This window comes from Gracilinanus agilis, chromosome 5, assembly GCF_016433145.1.
Source record: "Gracilinanus agilis isolate LMUSP501 chromosome 5, AgileGrace, whole genome shotgun sequence".
NCBI classification, from domain to species: domain Eukaryota; kingdom Metazoa; phylum Chordata; class Mammalia; order Didelphimorphia; family Didelphidae; genus Gracilinanus; species Gracilinanus agilis.
In genome coordinates, this window is record NC_058134.1 from 206,104,746 (window position 1) to 206,127,784 (window position 23,039).

A 23,039-nucleotide genomic window follows, 5' to 3' on the forward strand; every position below is an offset into this window, starting at 1 on the left:
TGATATGGGTAGATATCATAGAGCAAAACGTAGCAAAAGGTACACTGACTTCTCTCCTTAATCCCTTAAGCCCTTATCTTATCAACTGACCAGGCTGGGATTCTGCCAGGTTCTCTGTGAGCCTGCCTCTGCTAGATTAGGAGACTTGGTTTCTCAGAAATAGGATGGGAGGGGCATTGCCAGGGCATCAATTTAATAGAAAGTCTTTCTAAAGGAAGTGTTTCTGCTGGACATATTAACATGTAAAATAGCCAGCCTGTCACAAATCCGTGACCCCATATGCTTCTAATAAAATAATGTTATGATTTCTCCCTGCTTTGCCCATTCCTCCTACAAGGACACTAATTCATTAGGCTGAAGGAAGTCAAGCAGGTTCCAAATGGTATCGAGTATGTATTCCAGTTATTCTATGGCTTTTTGACCTAAAACAAGAGGACATGCTTATTGAATTCAGACTTTTCCTAGTATTATCAATCTCAGCAGAGAAGGGACCCCAAAAGGTATCCCATGGAGCTCCCCTTTTTTAAAAAAATTTAGAATATTTTTCCATGGTTACATGATTCATGATCCTCCCCCTCCTTCCCCCCTCCCAGAGTTGAAAGCAATTCCACTGGGTTATACATGTAACATTGTTCAAAACCTATTTCCATGTTATTCATATCGACAGTAGGGTGATCTTTTAACATCAAAACCCCAATCATATCCCTGTCGAACCATGTGATCAATCATGTTTTTCTTCTGTGTTTTTGTTCCCACAGTTCTTCCTCTGAGTGTGGCTAACGTTCTTTCTCATAAGTCCCTCAGAATTGTCCTGGGTCATTGCATTGCTGCTAGTAGAGAAGTCCATTACATTTTATTTTACCACAGTGTATTGGTCTCTGTGTACAATGTTCTCCTGGCTCTGCTCCTTTTGCTCTGCATCAATTCCTGGAGGTCTTTCCAGGTCACATGGAATTCCTCCAGGTCATCATTCCTTTCAGCATGATATTTTCCATCACCATCAGATACTACAATTTGTTCAGCCATTCCTTAATCAACAAATGGTCAAGGGATATGAATAGGCAGTTTTCACATGAAGAAATCAAAACTATCAAATAAGCACATGGAAAAAGTGTTCTAAATCCTTCCTGATTAGAGAAATGCAAATGAAAACAACTGAGGTACCATCTCACACCTAGCAGATTGGCCAATAGGGCAGTAAAGGAAAGTGATAAATGTTGGAGGGGATGTGGCAAAATTGGGACACTAATACATTGTTGGTGGAGTTGTAAGTTGGTCAAACCATTCTGGAGGGCACCTTCTGGATTTGTATCCCCAGAGACAATAAGGAAAAAGACTTGTACAAAAAAATTTATAGCCACGCTCTTTGTGGTGGCAAAAAATTGCAAACTCTCTCTCTTTTTTTTTTAACAGATAAGAAAACTGAAGCCCACTGACTTGCCTACAGTCATATAGCTAGTAAACATTAGAGGCAAAATTTGAACCTGGGTTCTTTTGACTCCATTTTCTATTTTAGTCTTTTTTTTTTAATCACTCTATATAAACTCTTCCCTGTGACTTATACCAGTATGACTCTCCTCCCAGGACCTGGTTTATTTCTCTCTGTCTGTCTCTCTCTGTCTGTCTGTCTCTGTCTGTCTCTGTCTCTGTCTGCCTCTTCCCATCCACCCTCCATAGTCAGTCAAGAAGTCACCTCGCTGCAAGAAGCCAAATTAAAAATCACGTCTGTGCTTTACAATTTGCCTACTAAACCATCTCCTGTTAAGGGTATTACTCACAGTACTGTGCATGATGAACTAGCTTGGCAGATTCCTCTAAAGGGGCTTCAGCTTCATGGATGTTCCTTTCTCCCAGCCTTCATTAGGCAGACCACATCTTACCCCACTCCAGGATCAGGCCCCGGTACCTGAGAAAGCTGCTGGGAGGCTGGCTGCTGGCTTTTGTGCCTAGACCCCCAGGGGCACTCCTCAGAGCGTGAAGACGAGGGAGCCTTTTTTACTTTTCTCACATGCTCCATGGAGTGATTCACGTGAGCAAAGAGGGAATGGGATGATTTGTTATAGCAAACAATTGACTGATCTACCACAAATTTTCCTTCAATAGCCATTTCACATTTGCTCCATTGGGAGCTCCATTGGGAAGCCAATCAAAATGAAGAAAAGCAATATAAGTCACCTGCCAGTGCAGGCAGGCCCTTGTCAACACATGGGCAGATTTTATTCAAATAGCTAACTTTATAAATATTAATATTGTCTTGGTATGGTACAGATTGGCTATGGGTTGAAATCTACCCTGAAAAGGAGACTCCAAAGTGGCTACTGTTGAAAGATTTTATAACCACATATTATTAATAAATAACCATTTAATACCAATTAATTTTAACTTTAAAATTAAATGGTATTTAGGTACCATTTAATAACCAATTAATAAATACCCAATACTGCTGCTGCCAAATGCCAAGGTCTTTAATTCTGAGCACTCTAAAAGAACTTCTGCTTTTAAGGAGGTTGAAGCAAGAAGGTCAGGGCAGTTAGGTAGCCTCATAGGTAGTGACGCCTCTGGAATCAAACCCAGAATCAGATACTAGCTGTGTGACCCTGAGAAAGTCACTTAACCTCGGTTTTATCATCTATAAAATTGAGATGATGATGATGCATCTTCCCCCTGGGGTTTTTGTCTAGACTGAATGAGATAACACGTGCAAAGTGCCTGGCACAGAGTAGGCCCTATACAAATGCCCAAAGAAGAGGATTAACCACTTCAGTGAAGAGGTCGTGCCACTCAGTAATGTCCACCACCTCCAGGACATAAAGACCATAAATTAAGCCCTCATGGCTAGTCTGGGGGATTGCTTTTTTAGGGGGGGGGGGAATTGCAAAAAGCTTGGCTGGAAATTGGAATTGTAGGTTTTAGATGCGTGTTTTAAAATCACTATCCAATATTCTAAGTATCATATTTAATAAGATTTATTAATAATAACTAATTAATAATAATTGCTTACAGCAAACTATTTATAAAATGTGAATACGTAATGTGGTGGAGAGATTAAAAAGGAATTCTGGGAAGTACTGCAGAATTCTGAGGTACATAGTTCAAAGGTAGAAAATCTCCACTTATACACAGAGCAGCTGATTGCCCTTGGAGTGCTGCCTACAATTCCCTACCTCAGTGACTGATAAATAAACCTTCAAGGCTGCTATTGAAAATGACCAGTTAGGAAGTTATCCTAAACTCAAATGGACCAAACCATTTCAACTCACTAATCTCTTATTTGTTCTACAAATATGTTCTTTAAGAAGTTATTTGATGAGCAGGCTAATTTTTTTAAAGACTTGGAAATAGGGGGCAGCTGGGTACCTCAGTGGATTGAGAGCCAGGCCTAGAGATGGGAGGTCCTAGGTTCAAATCTGACCTCAGACACTTCCCAGCTGTGTGACCCTGGGCAAGTCACTTGACCCCCATTGCCTACACTTACCACTTTTCCACCAAGGAGCCAATACACAGTATTGACTCCAAGACGGAAGGTAAGGGTTTAAAACAAACAGGAAAAAAACCAAAAAACTTGGAAAGAACTACATGGGATAATGAATTATACACAGCTTCAGAATTAATACCAGAAGAATAAATTGTGAAAGTTATCCCCAGAGAGTGAACTGAAAGGTGAAAACATGAAAGACTCAAATTGTATGAACATGTCTGTCTCCTGGACGATATCTTCAGTGATGCAGGGAGGTGGAAGAGGAACTGGAACTCTTGGGATGGGATCTGTTATGTAGAGATGGAGAAAAGTAAGCTAACCATATAAGGGATTTGTGATTTCATTTAGGTACAATCTTCCTTTTCTTTGTATATGGAAAATATGCTTATTTTATTTGGTTTTAGAAATTTTGAAATAAAAAAAGAATTTTTAAGAGAAGTTATTTGATAAATAGATATGCTAGTATTGAAATAGGTCTGGAATGACTTGTACAAATTGCCTTTGGAATTGCTGTTTTTGATAATTATATGATTGCATTTCAAAGGGAATAGCTATAGCCAGGACTGTGTTGGTAAATGTTTAACAACTGGATTTCAAGGAGGGAAAAAAGTGTGTCTGCAACTCATTTTAAGTTTAATCTGTAGTATTAAGATTTTCTCCATCACATTCTTAAGTCTAGAAATCAATAAAGCAACAAATTAAGCTCTAATTTGCTGCATTTGCCAAGGTGTAAATGTTTACCCTGAAAATTTGGCAAGTAACTTCTGAGAGCTTATTTGAACTGGCTCCAGTACACCACTGGAAAAGCTGTGATAGCTGGTGCTCTGAGTGGGGTGAAACGATATTGATAAATTGTTTTGGGGCTTTAAAATGGGAGGGAAAGATAGTTATAAAGCCTTCACTAGGAGTTACAAAATGTACCCTTCTTGTGATAGCTTTTCACATTTCTTCCTGATTTTCTCTTTGCACCAAGGGTATAGCTCTCTGTGAGGAACAACTCAGATCCGTGACTAGCCTCCTTGGGCACTTATTGCCTCAAGAAGTTAATCAAGATTTAATAGGATGCCTTTGAAACGAGGGGAGCATTTCAGAGTCATTCTGGAATATATACAAACTGGTTTAGATGATTGGAACAGCAAGAACCCAAATTAATCAGGTCCAGATAAGAGCTCCATATCATTTTTATTTAAACCCTTACCTTCCGTCTTGGAGTCAATACTGTGTATTGGTTCCAAGGAAGAAGAGTGGTAAGGGTAGGCAATGGGGGTTAAGTGACTTGTATAGGGTCACACAGCTGGGAAGTATCTGAGGTCAGATTTGAACCTAGGACCTCCCATCTCTAGGCTTGGCTCTCAATCCACTGAGCCACCCTGCTGCCCCCTCCAAATCATTTCTGCACTAGGTGGCCACACAAGCATCCTCTGCCTCTCACTAAAAGGTGAGACTGTTGAACAGGCATTCCAATAGGACAGTGCATTCTATGAAGACTAGAATTTTGTGAATGACCAGCTATGGACCCAGCATGATGACCTCTTTCATTAATATTGGCCCGATAGTTTGTAGAACAGATCAGAAATCCTTTCTGACCTATAGCCATAAAGTCAGATCGAGAGGTTCTCAGAATGAGAGAGCAGCCACTCATAATTTCACTTACTTAATGATCTTGTTAAAGAAGTCTGGGATTCAATTTATAGAGCCTACTATTGCCTTTGGAGGGACGAATGCCTGTGGAACTGGGTAGTCCTCTGTGACTTGCGGGAAGACCAAGCCTCTGCGGAACTTTAGTTGGTTGTAATAAATTCTACTGGAATAATGGAATGGAAAATCAAGGCTTTCTGGCCTTCACAATGATCTAGTTACCGTACTTGATAAGACTTGTTGAGTTGAACAAAGAAGAGGAAGCACAGTCTCTGCTTGAGAGTTATTTCAGGTCAATGATAACTGAATTGGAACTATCCATATAAAGAACTCAAAATATCTATTTTATAATTGTTCCATCCTGAATCCAGACAGCTTTACTAATCTTAAACAGCCTTCTGAGTTTATATGATAAAAGAACTAGAGAGTCAAACATGTTTGAACAGTTGGCCTTTGTCTCCATTATATCTTCTTTTTCCATTTTCACCAAGATAGCTGATAATTGAATTTTTAGTGTGAGCATTTATACCTCAAAAACCAGCAAATGTTACAAATTAGGCTTGATTTATTGTTTGTTGATTGCCCAGATTTCAGAAAGTGATGGAGCATATGTTGATAAAAATTAAACTTAAAACAAGTTATAAAGGTACATTTTTTGAGAGCTGATTGTTAAACATTTACCAGCACAACTCACCCCATCTGTAATATAGTAAGGGAATGCCTTAATCCTATTATGCTACTTGGCATATTTCTTTTTTTTTTTAAAACCCTTAACTTCTGTGTATTGGCTCATAGGTGGAAGAGCGGTAAGGGTGGGCAATGGGGGTCAAGTGACTTGCCCAGGGTCGCACAGCTGGGAAGTGTCTGAGGCCAGCTTTGAACCTAGGATCTCCCGTCTCTAGGCCTGCCTCTCAATCCACTGAACTACCCAGCTGCCCCCTTACTTGGTATATTTCTATAGGAATCAGAATTTTTCTCATCTTTACCTCATTGCTTTATTGCACCTACAATATTAAAGTAAAATACAAAAATTCTAGTTTTAATATGGGTGCAATGAATACAATGTACCCTGCAGGTTATTACATGCAATGTTCAGAAGCAAAATATTTTTGCTCAAAAAGCTTGGGGTGGAGGGGTAGGGGAAGTGACAAAATGAAAGTCTATAGGATGGAAGTCTCTCTTGCATTGCAAAAATTAAGAATTAGTTTTTTAATTGTGTCCTTGGTCTCCCAAGCCTTCATTGAATTGCTGATTATCTAATTTAGAATTTCAGAATCTCCTTAATTCCTGAGAAGTCAGACTCTGAACAAATCAAAAGAGAGAAGACTCTTTATTTTTGACATGTCAGATCTTCCCTAAAGAGTGTGCCCATATTGCCATTGTAAGCTTTATTCAAAACTGCAAGTGAAAACTGTCTATCTTTGTTCTTTAGTTTCTACAATTTCATCTTTTAATAAATACTATAAAATGCAAATTGAAATTCACTCTAATTGGAGAGATTTCTGATTAGCAGAAGGCAAAATAGCTCTCCAAAGGAATGCTTGTACATTAATAGCTGGGTCTCCGATGGATTTAAATGAAAATGTAAAATTTTATAACCAGAATTATAATTATTATTTTCCCCTTGAGCCTGAGGAGAATGATGATAATGATGACTGAAGTGGGTAAGAGGTAAGAGGGATAATGTAGCTTTCTTTCCCTCTATATCACTCCTTCCCATTGGAAGTCTCTGAGAAAACAGATTGGTATGACAATGGGAGAATGGATATGAAGACTCTTAGAATCCACTATTCTTCCTTTGTTCTAGGGAAATATTTCCCATCAGCCATTCTGGTCTGCAAAGTGCTTAAAAAGGTTCTGCCAACCTTTCTTTGTCATTTGTGCCCCTGAAATTTCTACTAGTTTTATGTAGGTGATGACCATGGATTGCTACTTCCTCAGTGGTGGGCCCTAGAATCCATATAAATAAACTGAGATTGAACTGGAAGCTAGAGCAACCAAGAGGAGAATATCAATTAGGAAGGTCAATCCAAACCAGACAGCAAGATAGCTTCCAAGAGAACCTCAACAGGTAAGGTGAAGGCCAGGAGATCAACCTAACTACTGTTATGAACCCTGTTTTCTTCCTCGTTTCTTTCAGCCAAGGTCCCAGAATAGGACCCTGGAAAACATCATTACCTTTTCTCCTTTCCACGACCTAGTGGAGGAAGGTCTGTGATATGATTGGCCAAAGGGTCAGTGCAGACACATTTAATTTGTTTTTTTGGTTGTGTGTGTGTGTGTGTGTGTGTTTTTTTTGTCATTTTCTTCAATGTTAAGTAAACTCCATGATGCTAGAGAGTTGATTGCCTATAATACAGAGTTGAGACTGAACTAGGAAAACCTCCTAGTTGCAGGAAGAGGGTCTTTTTTATATCATGCTCTAGATTAGAATTCAGCACCCTAAAATTCCAAGCTTGGTCAATGAGTCTTCCTTTCTAGCCTGGCTGTTTGATACTATTCATTTTGATTGAAGTTGGAGGCTTGTGTCTCCATATTGAAAGAGACCCCCTATTAGAAGGACCTGAGGAGTCTTGTCACTTTGGCAGGGGTGGGGGTCGAGCAAATTATATTACTTTCTCATGAGTTAAATAAGGAAGCAGTATCCTATCTTTCAGTAAGCTAATGGAAGGTAGCATCTGAGCTAGTGGGGGCTGCTACTGTCACACTTCAAGTATCACAGAGGGTAGCTACCAAGTGCATATTCAGCCCAAGCCTGTGCCATCTAAGTAACACTAACATGACGTAGTTCCCCCAAAACAATTCTATATGGTGGAGAAAAAAATACAGTAGAAGGGAAGTTATGGGAGTTAAACCTTGAGATATGGTGATGCTAAGGGAATTAATTACCCTATCCTCCCATTCTCTACAGAGACTGGAGGAAATGTAGGAGGAAAGGTATTGGGAATGACTTATTAGAAGGAAGAGAGAGGTAGGCTATTATCTGTAAGTATTACTAAACTGAAAACTATTCGAAGGGTGGAGTTTGTGTCTTACTTCATCTTTCTATCCCAAAACCGAGGTTGTCTTGCCCATAGTAGGCACTTAGTAAATATTTTAAAAATTGAATTAAATAATCCTTCATTAATTCCTCAAGGGCAAGGAGGTTGTCAGTCATCATTTCCCTTACCATTTAACACATTGCCTGGTAACACAAGAGACACCTATTTGTCATTGAATTGCTGAAGTGACCCAGGTTTGCTGATGGAAGACTGAGAGAATGACGGTGGAGCTAGAATGATGCAAGGTGACCTTCCACAAGGTAATCAGGTCCCTACCCTTTTCTTCCATTGTGAGGGACCCTTTTTTTCTCCTCTTTAGATTTTTTTTCTGGGTCACTTAGAGTAGGAGGAAAGCCTCTTGGAAGACAAATTAATGTCTCACCTATAAACACACTCATTTCACAAGCTCCCACAAGTATGTAATCTTTAAGAAGGTGACTATTTAATTGTGTAGATAGACATTTTGGTTCTCACACTTAGAGCCTCTCCATTTCACTAGCCCTGTATGTATCTCTAAACTCTGGGTTATAGCTGTTAAACTGCATGTGTGCAGATGTGTATAGATAGCATTTTGGCATCAGTTTCTCCCAGATATGCTCAAGGATATTTCTACATGGATATTTGGCTTAAGCTCAAGGGCTTCCAACTGGCTTAGTCTACAGTTATCAAATAGCTCTTTGCAATGGAATGTTGTTCTCCTCTTCGTTCTCCTCTTCTGCCCAATCCCTCCCATACCAACAGGAAGCTGCTCAGGTTGAGGAAGTTGGCTCATTGAGAAAATGTGTCTGCTGCCCAAACTTGCCCAGGCAAGGCAAGAGTTGGGCCAAGGGTATGATTGGTACCAGCCAACAAGAATGAGGGCTAGAGTCGGTGCCAAGATGGGAGCCTAAGAGCCTAGGCCTATAACCTACTCCTTTCAGCTAGATCTCATGGAAGCTTCGGTTGACCTAAAACTTTTGTGTAAAAAGTAGTGACCCATGTAACCATGGAAAAATATTCTAAATCAATTAAACAAATAAATAATTTTAAAAAGTAGTGAGCCCATTCCAAGACTGCTCCCTGCTAGGCTTGCCAGCCTACTGAGTAATTTCCTAGTTATTCACCATTCCCCTGGGTTGGAAGAGGGTCTCCAGTACACACTTGATTTTAAACTCTCTACTTTCTATTTCCCCCAAGACATCTTCATTAGTTCTTTTAATATTTAATGTTGTCCTCCTCAAATGTCACATAGCTTTTTAAACTTCCCTTATCCACACAGTTATTTGTCTTGGTGTCATATTCCATACTTGACTGAAATAATAATTCTCATTTATATTTAAAGTTTGCACAGCACTTTCCTCACAAAAAATCCTATGAGGAAGGTATAGAAAGAGTTATTATTCCCATTTTATAGATGAGGAAACCGAGACTCTAAGAGTGACTTGTCCCCATCGTTAGGTATCTGAGATGGGAACTGAATCTACATTTTCTAACTCCAAGTCATAGAATCTTAAAGGTGGAAGAGAATTTAAATCATTTAAATTTGGGACAGGAAGGTAGCACAGTGAATAGAACACCAGGCCTGTAGTTATGAAGACCTGAGTTCAAATCTGGCCTCAGACTCTTATTAGCTGTGTGACCTCATCAGCCAAACGGGGGTGATAATAGCACCTACCTCCCAGGGCTGTTGGGAGGATCAAGTGAAATAATCATTGTAAAGTACTTAGCATACATAGTGCCCACCATATAGTAAATACTATATAAATGCTATCTATCCTCATCACCATCATTATTATGAGTGTAACCCATTCCTGAATAAGAATCTTATATATGACATATTTGATAAATGGTCAACAAGATGTTGCTTGAGGGCAGCTGGGTAGCTAATGGATTGAGAGTCAGGCCTAGAGACCTAGGTTCAAATCTGGCCTCAGACACTTCCCAGCTGTGTGACCCTGGGCAAGTCACTTGACCCCCATTGCCCACCCTTACCACTCTTCCACCTAGGAGCCAATACACAGAAGTTAAGGGTTTAAAAAAAAAAAAAAGATGTTGCTTGAGTAATTCCAGGAAGGGGGAAAGTCATCATCTCTTCTCCAGGCACCTCATTCTACTTTTGGACTGCTCTAATTATTAGTTTTTCTTCACATGAAGTTTGAATTTGCTTCTTTGTAATTTGTATCTACCTTTTGGTCCTAATTCTATCATTTGGGGGCAAACAGACTAAGTTGACTACATCAGTAAGCCCTCTTCCACACTAAGTCCTGTAAATATTAGAAGAAAGTGATCAAATTCCCCTGAGTCATTGCCTTCTGGGCTCAACACTCAGTTTCTTTTTTAAACCAATTCTTTTCAATTAGTAAAAATCCATTTTATCTTCCTTCCTTCTTTCCACTTCCCCCCTTAAGAGAAAAAATAAGAGAAAACATAACCCCTATTTAATATATATATGAAATCAAGAAAAATAAATATATATTGTATATTATAATATCATAATATAAAATCAAGAAAAATAAATTTCTACATTGGTCCATATCTAAAAAATATCTTGAGTCCATCAACTCTTATCGGGTAGTGTGTAGCATGTTTCATTATTGGTCCTCTGGAATTGTGATTGAATATTGCATTAATCAGAGTTTGTCATTAAAATGTTATTATTGTAGTATCTGTTGGTGATGGAATACTATTGTGCTAAAAGGAATAATGAACTGGAGGAATTCCATGTGAACTGGAATGACCTCCAGGAATTGATGCAGAGTGAAAGGAGCAGAACCAGGAGAACATTGTACACAGAGACTGATACACTGTGGTACAATCAAATGTTATAGACTTCTCTACTAGCAGCAGTGAAATGATCCAGGACAACTCTGAGGGACTTATGAGAAAGATACTATCCACATCCAGAGAAAGAACTGTGGGAGCAGAAACACAGAAGAAAAACATATGATTAATTACATGGTTTGATGGGGATACGATTGGGGATGTTGACTCTAAATGATCACCCTAATGCAAATATCAATATTATGGAAATAAGTCTTGTCTAATGATAAATTTAAAATGCAGTGGAATTACTTGTCAGCTCCAGGAGGAGGGGAGGGAAAGAACATGAATCCTGTAACCAGGGAAAAATATCATAAATTAATTAAATAAATAAATTTTAAAAATACAATAAAAAAATCCTTCAAAAATTTTTTAAATGTTATTATTGTATTAATGATTCCTTTGGTTCTACTCATCTTATTCTGTATCAGTTTATACAAATCTTCCCAGGTTTCTTTGAAACCATGCCCTTCAACATTTCTTACTGCTCAATAAAATCCATTGCATTCATACCATATGGTTAGATACCATAATTTAGCCATTCTCCAGTTAATGGGCACTCTCTTCCTTAGTTTCCAGGTCTTTGCCACTTCAAAAAGAGCTGATGTAAATAATTTTTGTTCATACGAGACCTTTTTTTTAATCTCTCTTTGATCTCTTTATGTACAGATCTAGTAGTGGTATGGTATGGCTGGGTCAAAGGCATGGTCTAGTAACTTTGAGAACATAGTTCCAAATTGCTTTCTAAAATGCTTTTAACCCTGGCCTCAGACACTTCCTAGCTGTATGATTCTGGGCAAGTCTCTTAACTCACATGGCTAAGCCTTTACCATTCTTCTGCCTTGGAACCAATACATCATATTGATTATAAGGCAGAAGGTATGGGTTTAAAAATAAGTAAATAAAATGTTTGTAACCAACAGTACACTAAAGTGCCTGTTCTGTGGCCCCTCCAGCATTTGTCATTTTACTTATTTTTGCTAATCTGACAAATGCGAGGTAGGATCCCAGAGTTGCTTTAATTTGTATTTCTCTAATTATTAGTGATTTGTAACATTTTTAAAAAATATGATTATTTTTCCTTTCTTTGAAAACTGCCTATTCACATCCTTTGATCATTTATGAACTGATATCCACAATTTCTTCAACGGATCGTCATATGTTGTGAAATCCATCATGCTATCAAGTAAGCTACCCAATGCAAGCTGAATGGCAGCAGGGAATTTGTCAGTTAAACTCTGTTTCTTCTTTAGCACCAAGCACTGTGTTCTGTGGGTCCTTAAAAATTATTATTTTTTTAATTTAACTTTGCTCAGCCTACTCCAGATCCCTATATGAGAGCTGCTAGAATCTTATTTTCTGTGCAGGGTGAATTCAGTGGAATTCACTGTGTTGGTCAATGCTTCCATGCAAGGAGACTCCTCCATCCCAAACCCTTGACCCTGGTGAGCTGACATGAATTGAGCTCTGATGAGACTGTCCTGGAAACTAATTATAATGTGCTTTAGGTATGTGTCTCATAGTCATGGAGATAGTTAGAGAAACAGCCTGGCCCTGCTGAACTAAAAGATTTAGAGGCCTTCAAAATCATCTAGTCTTATCCATTCCTATTATAGATGAGGAAGCAGAATCCCACAGAAAATAATACAGATAGGATACGAAGCCAAGGCCTCTAACTCCAAATTCAATGCTCTCTCTATTATGCCCTACTGTCTTCAGTTCAATCTGGAGCTTCATCCGATGCCGATATCAAATGATCAACAAGCTTCTCCAGAACATTAAGGCCTTTTTGACTGGGTAGTTCTGAAAATATTTTTTCTGAAAGAGGATTGGAGAGTAACTAGGAAGGAAGAGCCACGGGGGCAGCTAGGTGGCTCAGTGGACAAAGAGCCAGGCCAAGAGACAGAAGGTCCTGGGCAAGTCACTTAAGCCCTATTGCCTAGCCTTTGCCGCTCTTATGCCTTGGAACCAAAACTTAGTTTTGATTCTAAGATAGAAGGTAAGGGTTTTATTTTTTAAAAGGGGAAAAAAAGGAAGAGCCCCTGTCTTCTAGATTTGCTCAGATGTCAGAGGAGTCGTTAGCAAGAGGAATCTCAGGACTGTCATCTCAGAAGAACATGGAATGGCCATGGGAAGATAGCCCTGCACCAACTTAAAAAATAACAAGACAGCTCAGAAGGTGGGGGAGGGAGCAGAGGTGTGGAGATGTATATTTAATCCAGCAAACAAGTTCTAGCTCTATCTGAGAAGGCCAGTGGAATTAGTCAACTGTGTGTCAACATAGAAATAATTAAGGATACTGCCTGTCAGGTGTGGCAATTGGCTAACGTGTGAATGGCTAGCAGTCAGCATCCAGGAATGATGGGCAACCAAGGGAATGTGGAGGTAATTCTCTCTTTCTTAGCAATATGCTCAGCTATAGCTTTTCAAAAGTAGGTCAGAAGGAAGTCATCCTTCTTACAGAGCTCTTAATTATTTTCTCAGGCTTAAACCTGTACCCTATGGGACAGGGCAAAGAAGGGGGAATGAGGAGAAAGTGGTGAGGAATAATGCTCATTCTATTCCAGGCAGGAATGAGGATATTGTGTTCACTCAGCTTTCCTGCTTTGGCAGGAAGCCCAGCTCCTGTGGGCAGGGGGATAGAGAGGAAGGAGATAGCTAGCGTAGGATGGGGAGCTGCTTAGAAGAAAAAAAGCAGGTGTAGCTCTGGAAATTGTTTGGCTATCTCAAACCACTATGGGATACCCCTAAATAAAAACTATTATGTCTCAGAATAGTCAACAGTCTTCATTTCTTAATTACCTCAAGTGCATAGAAGTGCCAAAGACACTTCAAGATCATTACAGAGAAAAAACAAACATTCCTGGCTGCTAGGAGTTCATGCTTTGGAATCCCCAGGGGATCTTAAGATCCTCTATAGGAATTCCATCTTTACATATCTCACTCCCATCAAATGACTGCCTGTGACCGGTGCTTCAAAGCCTCGTCTTCTGTCTGTTTGAATATCATCATAATTCCCTCTATAGTTATAACTCTGAAGCATTTTCACATCCTATGTAGTGTAAAGAACAATCGATCACAAACTTTGGGGAATGACTGAAAAAATCATATCATATCAATGAAATGGAGTGTTCCTGCTATGCAAGGAATGATAAGGATGAAATGATACCAAATGAAGAAATCAAAACCAAAAGAACAAAATACACAGTCTCCCCCAAGGGTCTGTCCTGGGCCCATGGGTCTCTTCTTTCTGTACTATCTGATTTGATGATCTCATTAATTCCCATGAATTCAACTACCATCTCTATTCGTGTCAGGTCCCTAGATGTATTTTTCCAACTCATATTTCTCCTGAACTCCACACTCAAAACCTCAACCGCTTCTTGGTTGTCTCAAACTTGATGCTGTAAGGATGGAATTTGTGCAAGGGGGATGGGACAAAAGGAGCCAGAGAAGGAGTGGCTGACAGTTGGTGACAGTTGGTGACAGTTGAGACCAGAGAGAATTCTGGGTAATGCTCTGGAGAAAGGAGGAGGAGGAAAAAGGGTTCCAACGGAGGACATCCCAGCTCAGATCCAGTCCTGAGGGCTTCCTGAGGATCTTTCTTTGGCCATTGATACTCCAATTCCCTGGTCAAAAGTATCCCATCACTTCTTATCCATCAAGACTTCAACCGTAGAGTTAGATAAGTTTTTGGACTCCATTTTGGGAGCAATCTCTTAGTCTCCTTCCCTCTTTACCCAACCTTGCTGAGAGACCCTTTCTGGTCTAACTTACAATTATAGAAAAGGATATAAATAGAATCTGAAGGAGAAGAGGCAGGGGAGATCTTTGGGGTTCCCACCTGAGTGCCGGGCCCCATAGAAATAGAGAAGAGGGCACCCCAAAATCCCTCTGCCCTTCACCCCTTTCCCCAACCCCTAAATTACAAATAATAAAAGCCATTCATTAGTCAGATAGCACTCCAGAGTGCCTGAGAGACAACAAGGGAGAGAGGAACCACAGCTTAGTCTGGCTGCCTCCATCTTGGAGCCAGACCACCCCCTGTGAAGTTGACTGACCTTAGGGGAGGCTTGTGTGAACCCCACCATCATTCAGAATTGGATTGGGGTACCACTTACCTCATTTTATAGTGAAGCCTCGCCCCCAACTCCTGTGGAGCGGCACAACCATCCAGGTCACCCAATTTTGGGGTGACACCCCCTAAAAGTCTCCCAGTGTATTAAGCGCTAGGGGAGAGCTAGAAGAGAGTCTCCCCTCATAGACTCTATCTCCCCTCTATCATAACATTGATTGCTGTCTCTTTTTATTATTATTATAATATCCACAGACATTTCAAACTCAATATGGCCAAAACCCAATTCGCAGTCTCCCTTGACACTGTTTCCTTTTCCAGACTTCTCTATTATTGCCATGGGCACCACTAACTGAGGTCTTCAATGTCTCTATTCTCTTAGATATCTCACTTAAATTCACTCCATATAACCATCTGTTGCTGTCTCACCATTTCTACCTTCACAGTGTCTTAACTCCAGTCACACAACCACCACTCCATACAAGCCCTTCCACCTCAAACCTCGACTTTCAAAAGCCTGCTGGAGCAATGCAAGGATCCAGAGCAAGGCTGAGAAAGAAAACTAGCCACATTCAGAGGAAGAACTGTGGGAGGAGAAACACAGAGGAAAAACAACTGCTTGAACACATGGGCTGATGGGGATATTATTGAGCATGTAGATGCTAAAATAACTCTAGTCCAACTATCAATAATATGGAAATAGGCCTTAACCAATGATACATGTAACAACCCAGTGGAATTGTGTGTTGGCTACGTAGGGTGTGGGGGGGATTGGGGGCAGAGGGAAAGAACATGAAACATGTAACTATGGGAAAATATTCACAAGAAAAAAGAAAGGAAAAAATTAACTTTAAAAAAACAAACAAACAAAAAATCAAAAGCCTGCTGGGTGGTCTTCCTGCCTTGTCTCTCCCTACAACAATCTATCTTTCACTTGACCGTGTCCCCATCCTGCTCATACTCTAACCATGAGGATCAAATACCATAGCCTGTGGTTGGCACCTGGGATGTTCTCCCTCCATGCCTCAACTTCCTGTCTTCTCTGGCTTTCTTTAAGACTGAACTCCAATCTCACCTTCTGCAGGAAGCTTTTCCCAGTCCTACCACTGTCACTGTTAGTGCTCCACCACTGAGACAGTGTGAGTGACTAGCAGGCGGCATCTAGGAACAAGCGCAGTCTGGGGAACATGGTGATAATTCTCTTTCCTCACAACATGCTCAGCTAGAGCTTTACAAAAGTGGCTCAGAAGGGCAGCGAGGTGGCACAGTGGAGAGAGTGTTCCGTCTGGAGTTAGGAGGGCTCAAATTCCCAAGTTCAAGTCTGACCTCAGCAGCCGTGTGATTCTGGGCAAGTCACTTACCCCCCTGTGCCTCAGTTTCCTCATCTGTAAAATGAGCTGGAGAAGGAAATGGCCAACCACATCAGTATCTTTGCCAAGAAAACCCTAAATGGGGTCATGAAGAGGTGGGCTTGACTGGAAACAAGTGACCACTCTGAGATTACCACCTATTTACTGTATACACACATAGAAGTATACATACACCTGTATTGTATGTGTACATGTATGTCTATATGATAAACACGTCTTACATGTATATCTTATATGTACACATGTTGCATTGTGTCCACGTGTCCTGTTTGTACACATGCACGTGCATATAAACATGTGCACATACAGATTATATGTATACCCATCTCTTTGTATATATGTGTACACACATGAGCGTATACACATGGTGTGTATAAATATGTCTTACATATACATGATGTGTATATACATATATCTTATATATACACACATGTGTGCATGCAGATACCTTAGGTATGAATGCAATGCAACTTACATGCACATGTGTATATACAGCTTATATGTACACATGTGTACATCCCAATGTTTTATATGTACACACCAGCATATATACATGCATGCATGTGTATATATATACACACCTACATAGTATACAAACATATATGTACACACGCACATATCATGTGTGTGCATGCATCTGTATACATACATGTATCATATAAATATATGTGCACATCTTATAGGCACATTTGTGCATAAATACATGTGTCTTGTATGTATGTGTGTATAAACCCCACAATTTTATATGTACACACATGTATACTTCTGCAATCTATAACACTGACTAGTTAGCAGTCCACTTACACACTCTTTCTCTCAGACTCTAAGAAGTTAATAGTCAATAAACATTTATTAAGCGCCTACTATGTGGCAAGTTCTCAGAAAATAAATAATGAAAAAGGTAGTTCCTGCCCTCGAGATGCTACCATCTTGGGGCAGCTGGGTAGCTCAGTGGATTGAGAGCCAGGCCTAGAGATGGGAAGTTCCAGGTTCAAATTTGACCTCAGGCATTTCCCAGCTGTGTGACCCTGGGCAAGTCACTTGACCCCCATTGCCTACTCTTACCACTCTTCTGCCTTGGAGCCAATACACAGTATTGACTCCAAGATGGAAGGTAAGGGTTTAAAAAAAAAAGATGCTACTATCTAAAGGAGGAAAGCAATACACAAGAGGAAGCTGAAAAGGAGATCAGAGGAGACTTCTTCCTTGTCTTAGGAACCATTATGGAGTCCAAAAAAGTATAGCCATTGGGAAATGAAAAGATGGATAACCTGGGAGCCTTTTTTTAAATTTTATTTTAAAAATTTTATTTGTTTGTTTGTTTGTTACATTAATTTTCCCAGATATCTCCTGATCTCCTTCCCCTCCTTCTCCACATTAGGGAAGGCATCATTTGATAAAAAACAGACAGAAAGATAGATAGATAGATAGATAGATAGATAGATAGATAGATAGATAGATAGATAGATAGATAGATAGATCTATATCATGGGTTTTTCTATTTCTTTTTGCTGGAGATGGACATTCACAGTTATTATTATTATTTTAAAACTTTACTTTCTCTTTCAGAATCAATACTAAGTATTGGTTCCAAAGCAGAAGAATGTTAAGGACTAGGCAATCAGGATTAAGTGACTTGTCTAGGATCACACACCTAGGAAGTGTCTGAGGCCAGATTTGAACACAGAACCTCTTGTTTCCATGCATTGCTCTCTATCCATTGAGCCACCAAGTCACCCTCATTCCCTTTATTAATCCCTCTTCCAACTTTGTTATTTCTGTCTAGGATACTACCTTCCTTCCAGTTACTTCAGTTCACAAAGTTGGCATTAACTTTTACTTCCCATGTTTAAAAAAAATGTAACTGCTCATAGTTTCTTGCTGTTCAGTAGTATTCCATCACAATCATATGCCACAACTTGTTTAGCCATTCCCCAACTGATAGGCTTCCCCTCAATTTCTATTCTTTGTCATTACAAAAAGAACTGCTATAAATATTTTAAAACATATAGGTTGAGGGCAGCTAGGTGGCTCAGTGGACTGAGAGCCAGGCCCAAAGATGGGAGGTCCTGGGTTCTAATCTAGCCTGAGACCCTTCCTAGCTGTGTGACCCTGGGCAAGTCACTTAACCCCCATTTCCTAGCTCTTACTGCTCATCTGCCTTAGAACCAATGCATAGTATTAATTCTAAGGTGGACAATAAGGATTAATTTTTTAAAATATATAGATATAAAAATATATCTTTTCCTTTTTCTCTGATCATCCTGGGAAACAGGTATATGCAATTTTATAACCCTTTGGGCATAATACCAAATTGCTTTCCAAAATGATTGGATCCATTCTCAGTTTCCACTGGCAGTGTATTAGTGTCCCTATTTTTCCACATTCCCTGCAACATTTGTCATTTTGCCCTTTTATCATTTTAACCAATCTGATAGATGTGAGTTCAAATCTCCAAGTTGTTTTGATTTGCATCACTATAATCAGTAATGATTTAGAGTAATTTTACATTTGGCTACATATAGCTTTCATTTCTTCATCCAAAACTGTCTGTTCATATCTTTTGACCATTGGTGAATGGCTCACATTCTTATAAATTTGATGAAGTTCTCTATATATTTGAAATATGGGACTGCTGTCTGAGAAACTGTCAATAAAATCATCCCCTCCTCCCCCAATTTTCTGCTTTCCTTTGAATCTTGGCTGCATTGGGGTTTTTTGTACAAAGACTTTTTAATTTAATGTAATCCAAATTATCCATTTTACATCTCACAATGCCATCTATCTCTCGTATGTTTATAAATTCGTCTCCTATCCATAAATCTGATAACTAATATGTTTCATCTTCTGATTTGCTTATGATATTTTCCTTTAGGTCATGTATCTATTTTGATCTTATCTTGGTAAGTGATATAAGATATTGGTCTATACCTAATTTCTGCCAGATTGCTTTCCCTTTTTTCCCAACAATTTTTTTTTTTTTTACCAAATAGTCCTATCCCAAAAGTTTAGATCTTTATTTTTGTCAAATACAAGGTTACCATATAATCTTTTACTACTACTGTTGTATGTCTTTTCTGTTCCACTGATCAACCTTTCTATTTCTTAGCAAGTACCAGATAGTTTTGATAATTACTGCTTTATAATACAGTTTAAAATCTGGTACTGCTATGTCTCCTTCCTTTACATTTTTCATTAATTCCTTTGATAGTCTTGATCTTTTGTTCTTCCAAATGAATCTTATTGTTATTTTTTCTATGATTACTTTTCTATTTAATAAAATGATTTTTGGTCATTTAATTGGAATAACATTTCATAAGTAGATTGGTTTAGATAGTACAGTATTGTCACTTTTGTTATATTGGCATTGCCTGCCTATGAGCAACTAATATTTCTCTAGGTATTAAAGTCTGATTTTTTTGTATAAAAAGCTTTTATAATAATGTTCATATAGTTCCTAGGTTTGTTTTGGCAGCTATATTCCCAGGTATTTTATTCTAAGGTTTTTTTTAATAGAGTATATTTTAGTATCTCTTCACATAGTTATATATAGAAAGCTTTGTTAGTTATATATAGAAAGACTGATGATTAATGTGGGTTTATTTTATGTCCTGCTATTTTGCTAAAATTATGGTTTTCAACTAATTTTTTAGTTGAATCTCTGGGATTTTCCACATACGCCATCATATTATTTGCAAAAAGAAATAGATTTATTACTTTTTTGCCCATTTGGATTCTTTCAATTTCTTTTTCTTTTCATTGCTATTGCTAGCATTTCTAATACAATATTGACTAATATTGGTCATAACGGGCATCCTCATTTAACTCTTAATCTAATTAGGAAGACGTCTAGTTTATTCTCTGTTACAAATGATGCTTGCTGGTAGTTTAAGGTAGATACTTCTTATTATCTAAAACAAAAATCCATTTATATCTATTCTTTAAAGTTTTTTTTTAAATAGGAACGACTATTTACATGAGTACAAATTGCTTTCTAGAATGTCTAGAACTCATAGTTCTATATTGTGTTTTTTGAAAGCTTTTTCTACATTTATTGACATAATCATATGACTTTTGTTTCTTTTGTTAGATAAAATAAATTATAAATAAATAAAAAATAGATAAAATAAAAATAGTTTTCCTTATATGAAACTAGGCCTACATTCCTGGTATAAATCCTATTAGGTCACAATGTATACTTTTTTGTGATATATTGTTGCAGTCTCTTAGCTAGTATTTTATTTAGGATTTTTACATCCATATACATTAATAAAATTGGTCTATAATTTTCTTTATTTTTGCTCTTCCTAGTCAGGTATCAGCACTTCATTTGTTTCATAAAGGAATTTGGCAGGACTCCTTCTTTAGCAATTATTCCAAATAATTTATTTAATATTGGAATTAATTGATCTTTAAATGTTTAGTAGAATTCACTTCTAATCCATCTGGTCTTGATGTTATTTTCTTAGGAAGTTCATTTATGACCTATTTAATTCCTTTTTCTAAAATAAGTTTATTTTGATATGCTATTCCCTCCTCTGTTGGTATAGGCAATTTGTATTTTTAGAAGTATTCTTCCATTTCATATAAATTGTTAATTTTTTTGGCATATAACTGGGCAAAATAATTTGTAATAATTTCTTTGATTTCATATTCATTAGCAGTATATTCATCTTTTCATTTTTATGCTGGTGAATTGGTTTTCTTTTCTGTTTTCAAAAATCATATTCACCAATGGTTTATCTATTCTATTGGTTTGTTCATAAAACCAACTCCTAATTTTGTTTATTAATTCAGTGGCTTTCTTACATTCAATTTTGTCCATCTCAATTTTAATTTTCAGGATTTCCAAGTTGATTTTTAATTGGGAATTTTAAATTTGTTCTTTTTCATACCCAATTCATTGATTCATTACATTATTTCATTTTAATATTTTATCATATCCCTTAATTTGTTTAGCCATTCTTCAATTGCTGGCCAACCCCCTTAGTTTCCAGGCTTTGATTTGTTTGCTATTTTTAAAAGAGCTACTATAAATATTTTTTGTATATAAAGGCTCTTTTACTCTTTCTCTGATTCCTTTTGTTTATATGTATAGTAGTGGTATTGCTGAGTTGAAGAGTATGCATGGTTGAGTTTTGAACATGAGTACAAATTGCTTTCTAGAATGTCTAGAACTCATAGTTCTACCAGCAGTGCATCAGAATGCCTTTTTTCCCAACAGTCACTCTAACAATTGTCATTTTCCTCCAGTGTCAGTTCTGCCAGGCTCATTGGTATGAAATGAAACCTCAGAGTTGCTTTAATTTACATTTCTCTAATTATTAGTGATTTAGAGCATTTTTCAATATGACCGTTGATAGTTTGTATTTCTTCCTTTGAAATCTGCTAGTTCATATCATTTGATCATTTATCCATTGAAGAATGGCTTTTACCTTTCTTTACTACTCATATGTTTGAATCAATTCCTTATAAATTTTGAATATCAGACCTTTATGAGAGGAATTTGTGGCAAAAAGATTTTTTTCTCAGTTAGCTGATGCCCTCAAATTTTAATTTCATTGGTTTTGTTTGTGCAAACTCTTTTTAAATTTCATGTTATAAAAATTCCCATCTTACCTTCCTTGATTCTCTTTCTATCTCTTGTCTGTTAATAAACTCCTATTCATAGTTGCAAACAGTATTCCCTTCCTTCCTCTTTTAATTTTTTTATGATGTCAGCTTTTATATATTAGATCTACAGATGAGATAAGATTGCATCTTGTCCTTGCATATGATATGAAATGCGGGTCTAAACTTAATTTCTACCAGACCATTTTTCAGTTTTTTCAGAAGTTTTTTCATTTGTTTTATCATATAGTGAGTATTTAACCTATTATATGCAGTCCTTAGGCTTATTAACCACTATGCTACTAATATATATATATGAATTGAATACAAATTATATGTCTTTATATAAATTAACATACAGTCTCCAGAGAATTTTAATCATAATATAAGTTCATTTGCTTCTATGTGTTGTGTACCTAATTTTTTCTACTAATCAACTACTTATTTTTGAACTAATACCAAATAGTTTTAAGGATTACTCTTTGTGGTATACACTTTTGTAAAAAGTACCATACATAGTTAAGAAATATATATATATATATATATGCATATATATGTAATACTATATTTAAAGTTGTTTGTCCTTTGTTTTTGAAGAGGACCAATGAGAGCATAATAAGGTGATGCCTTGACCTATATACAAAATCAATTCAAGTGAGGCAGAATTGTACAAAGTTGTCAGTCTCACTCTCTCTTCCACAGTCATCAAAGTCTAGTGGCAAGAAAAAAGTCAGGAAGACTGATGATAGCCTAGGATACAGTGGATAACCTTGGCACATTTTATGTCTGACCAAGCTCTAAGTAATTTAACAGTGTCTGCTTTTTCTGTCTTTGTGATCATTAGAACAAATTGTTTACATTTGCTCATTTCATTGGGGGGAAGTCTTCACATGCTTAGGGTAGGCAACCCTCAGCTCACCAACAGGTTTGTGGCCTATTGGTTACCCTCATCCTGATTTAGACCATATACTGAGATTATTTACCAGGATATGGCCACTGTGCTTGCTACAGCTTTTTGGAACCACAGC

The 23,039-nt window shown here is 37.8% G+C and overlaps 1 protein-coding gene across 1 annotated transcript in view; it reads right to left on the reverse strand.

Annotated features, from left to right (window-relative positions):
- NINJ2 (ninjurin 2) overlaps positions 1–23,039 on the reverse strand; it is an 83,551-nt gene that overhangs the window by 56,527 nt on the left and 3,985 nt on the right. Inside the window, exon 3 of the mRNA XM_044679094.1 lies at positions 3,641–3,765. Coding sequence (XP_044535029.1) covers positions 3,641–3,765 — 125 coding nt within the window. The remainder of the gene's footprint in view (positions 1–3,640; positions 3,766–23,039) is intronic.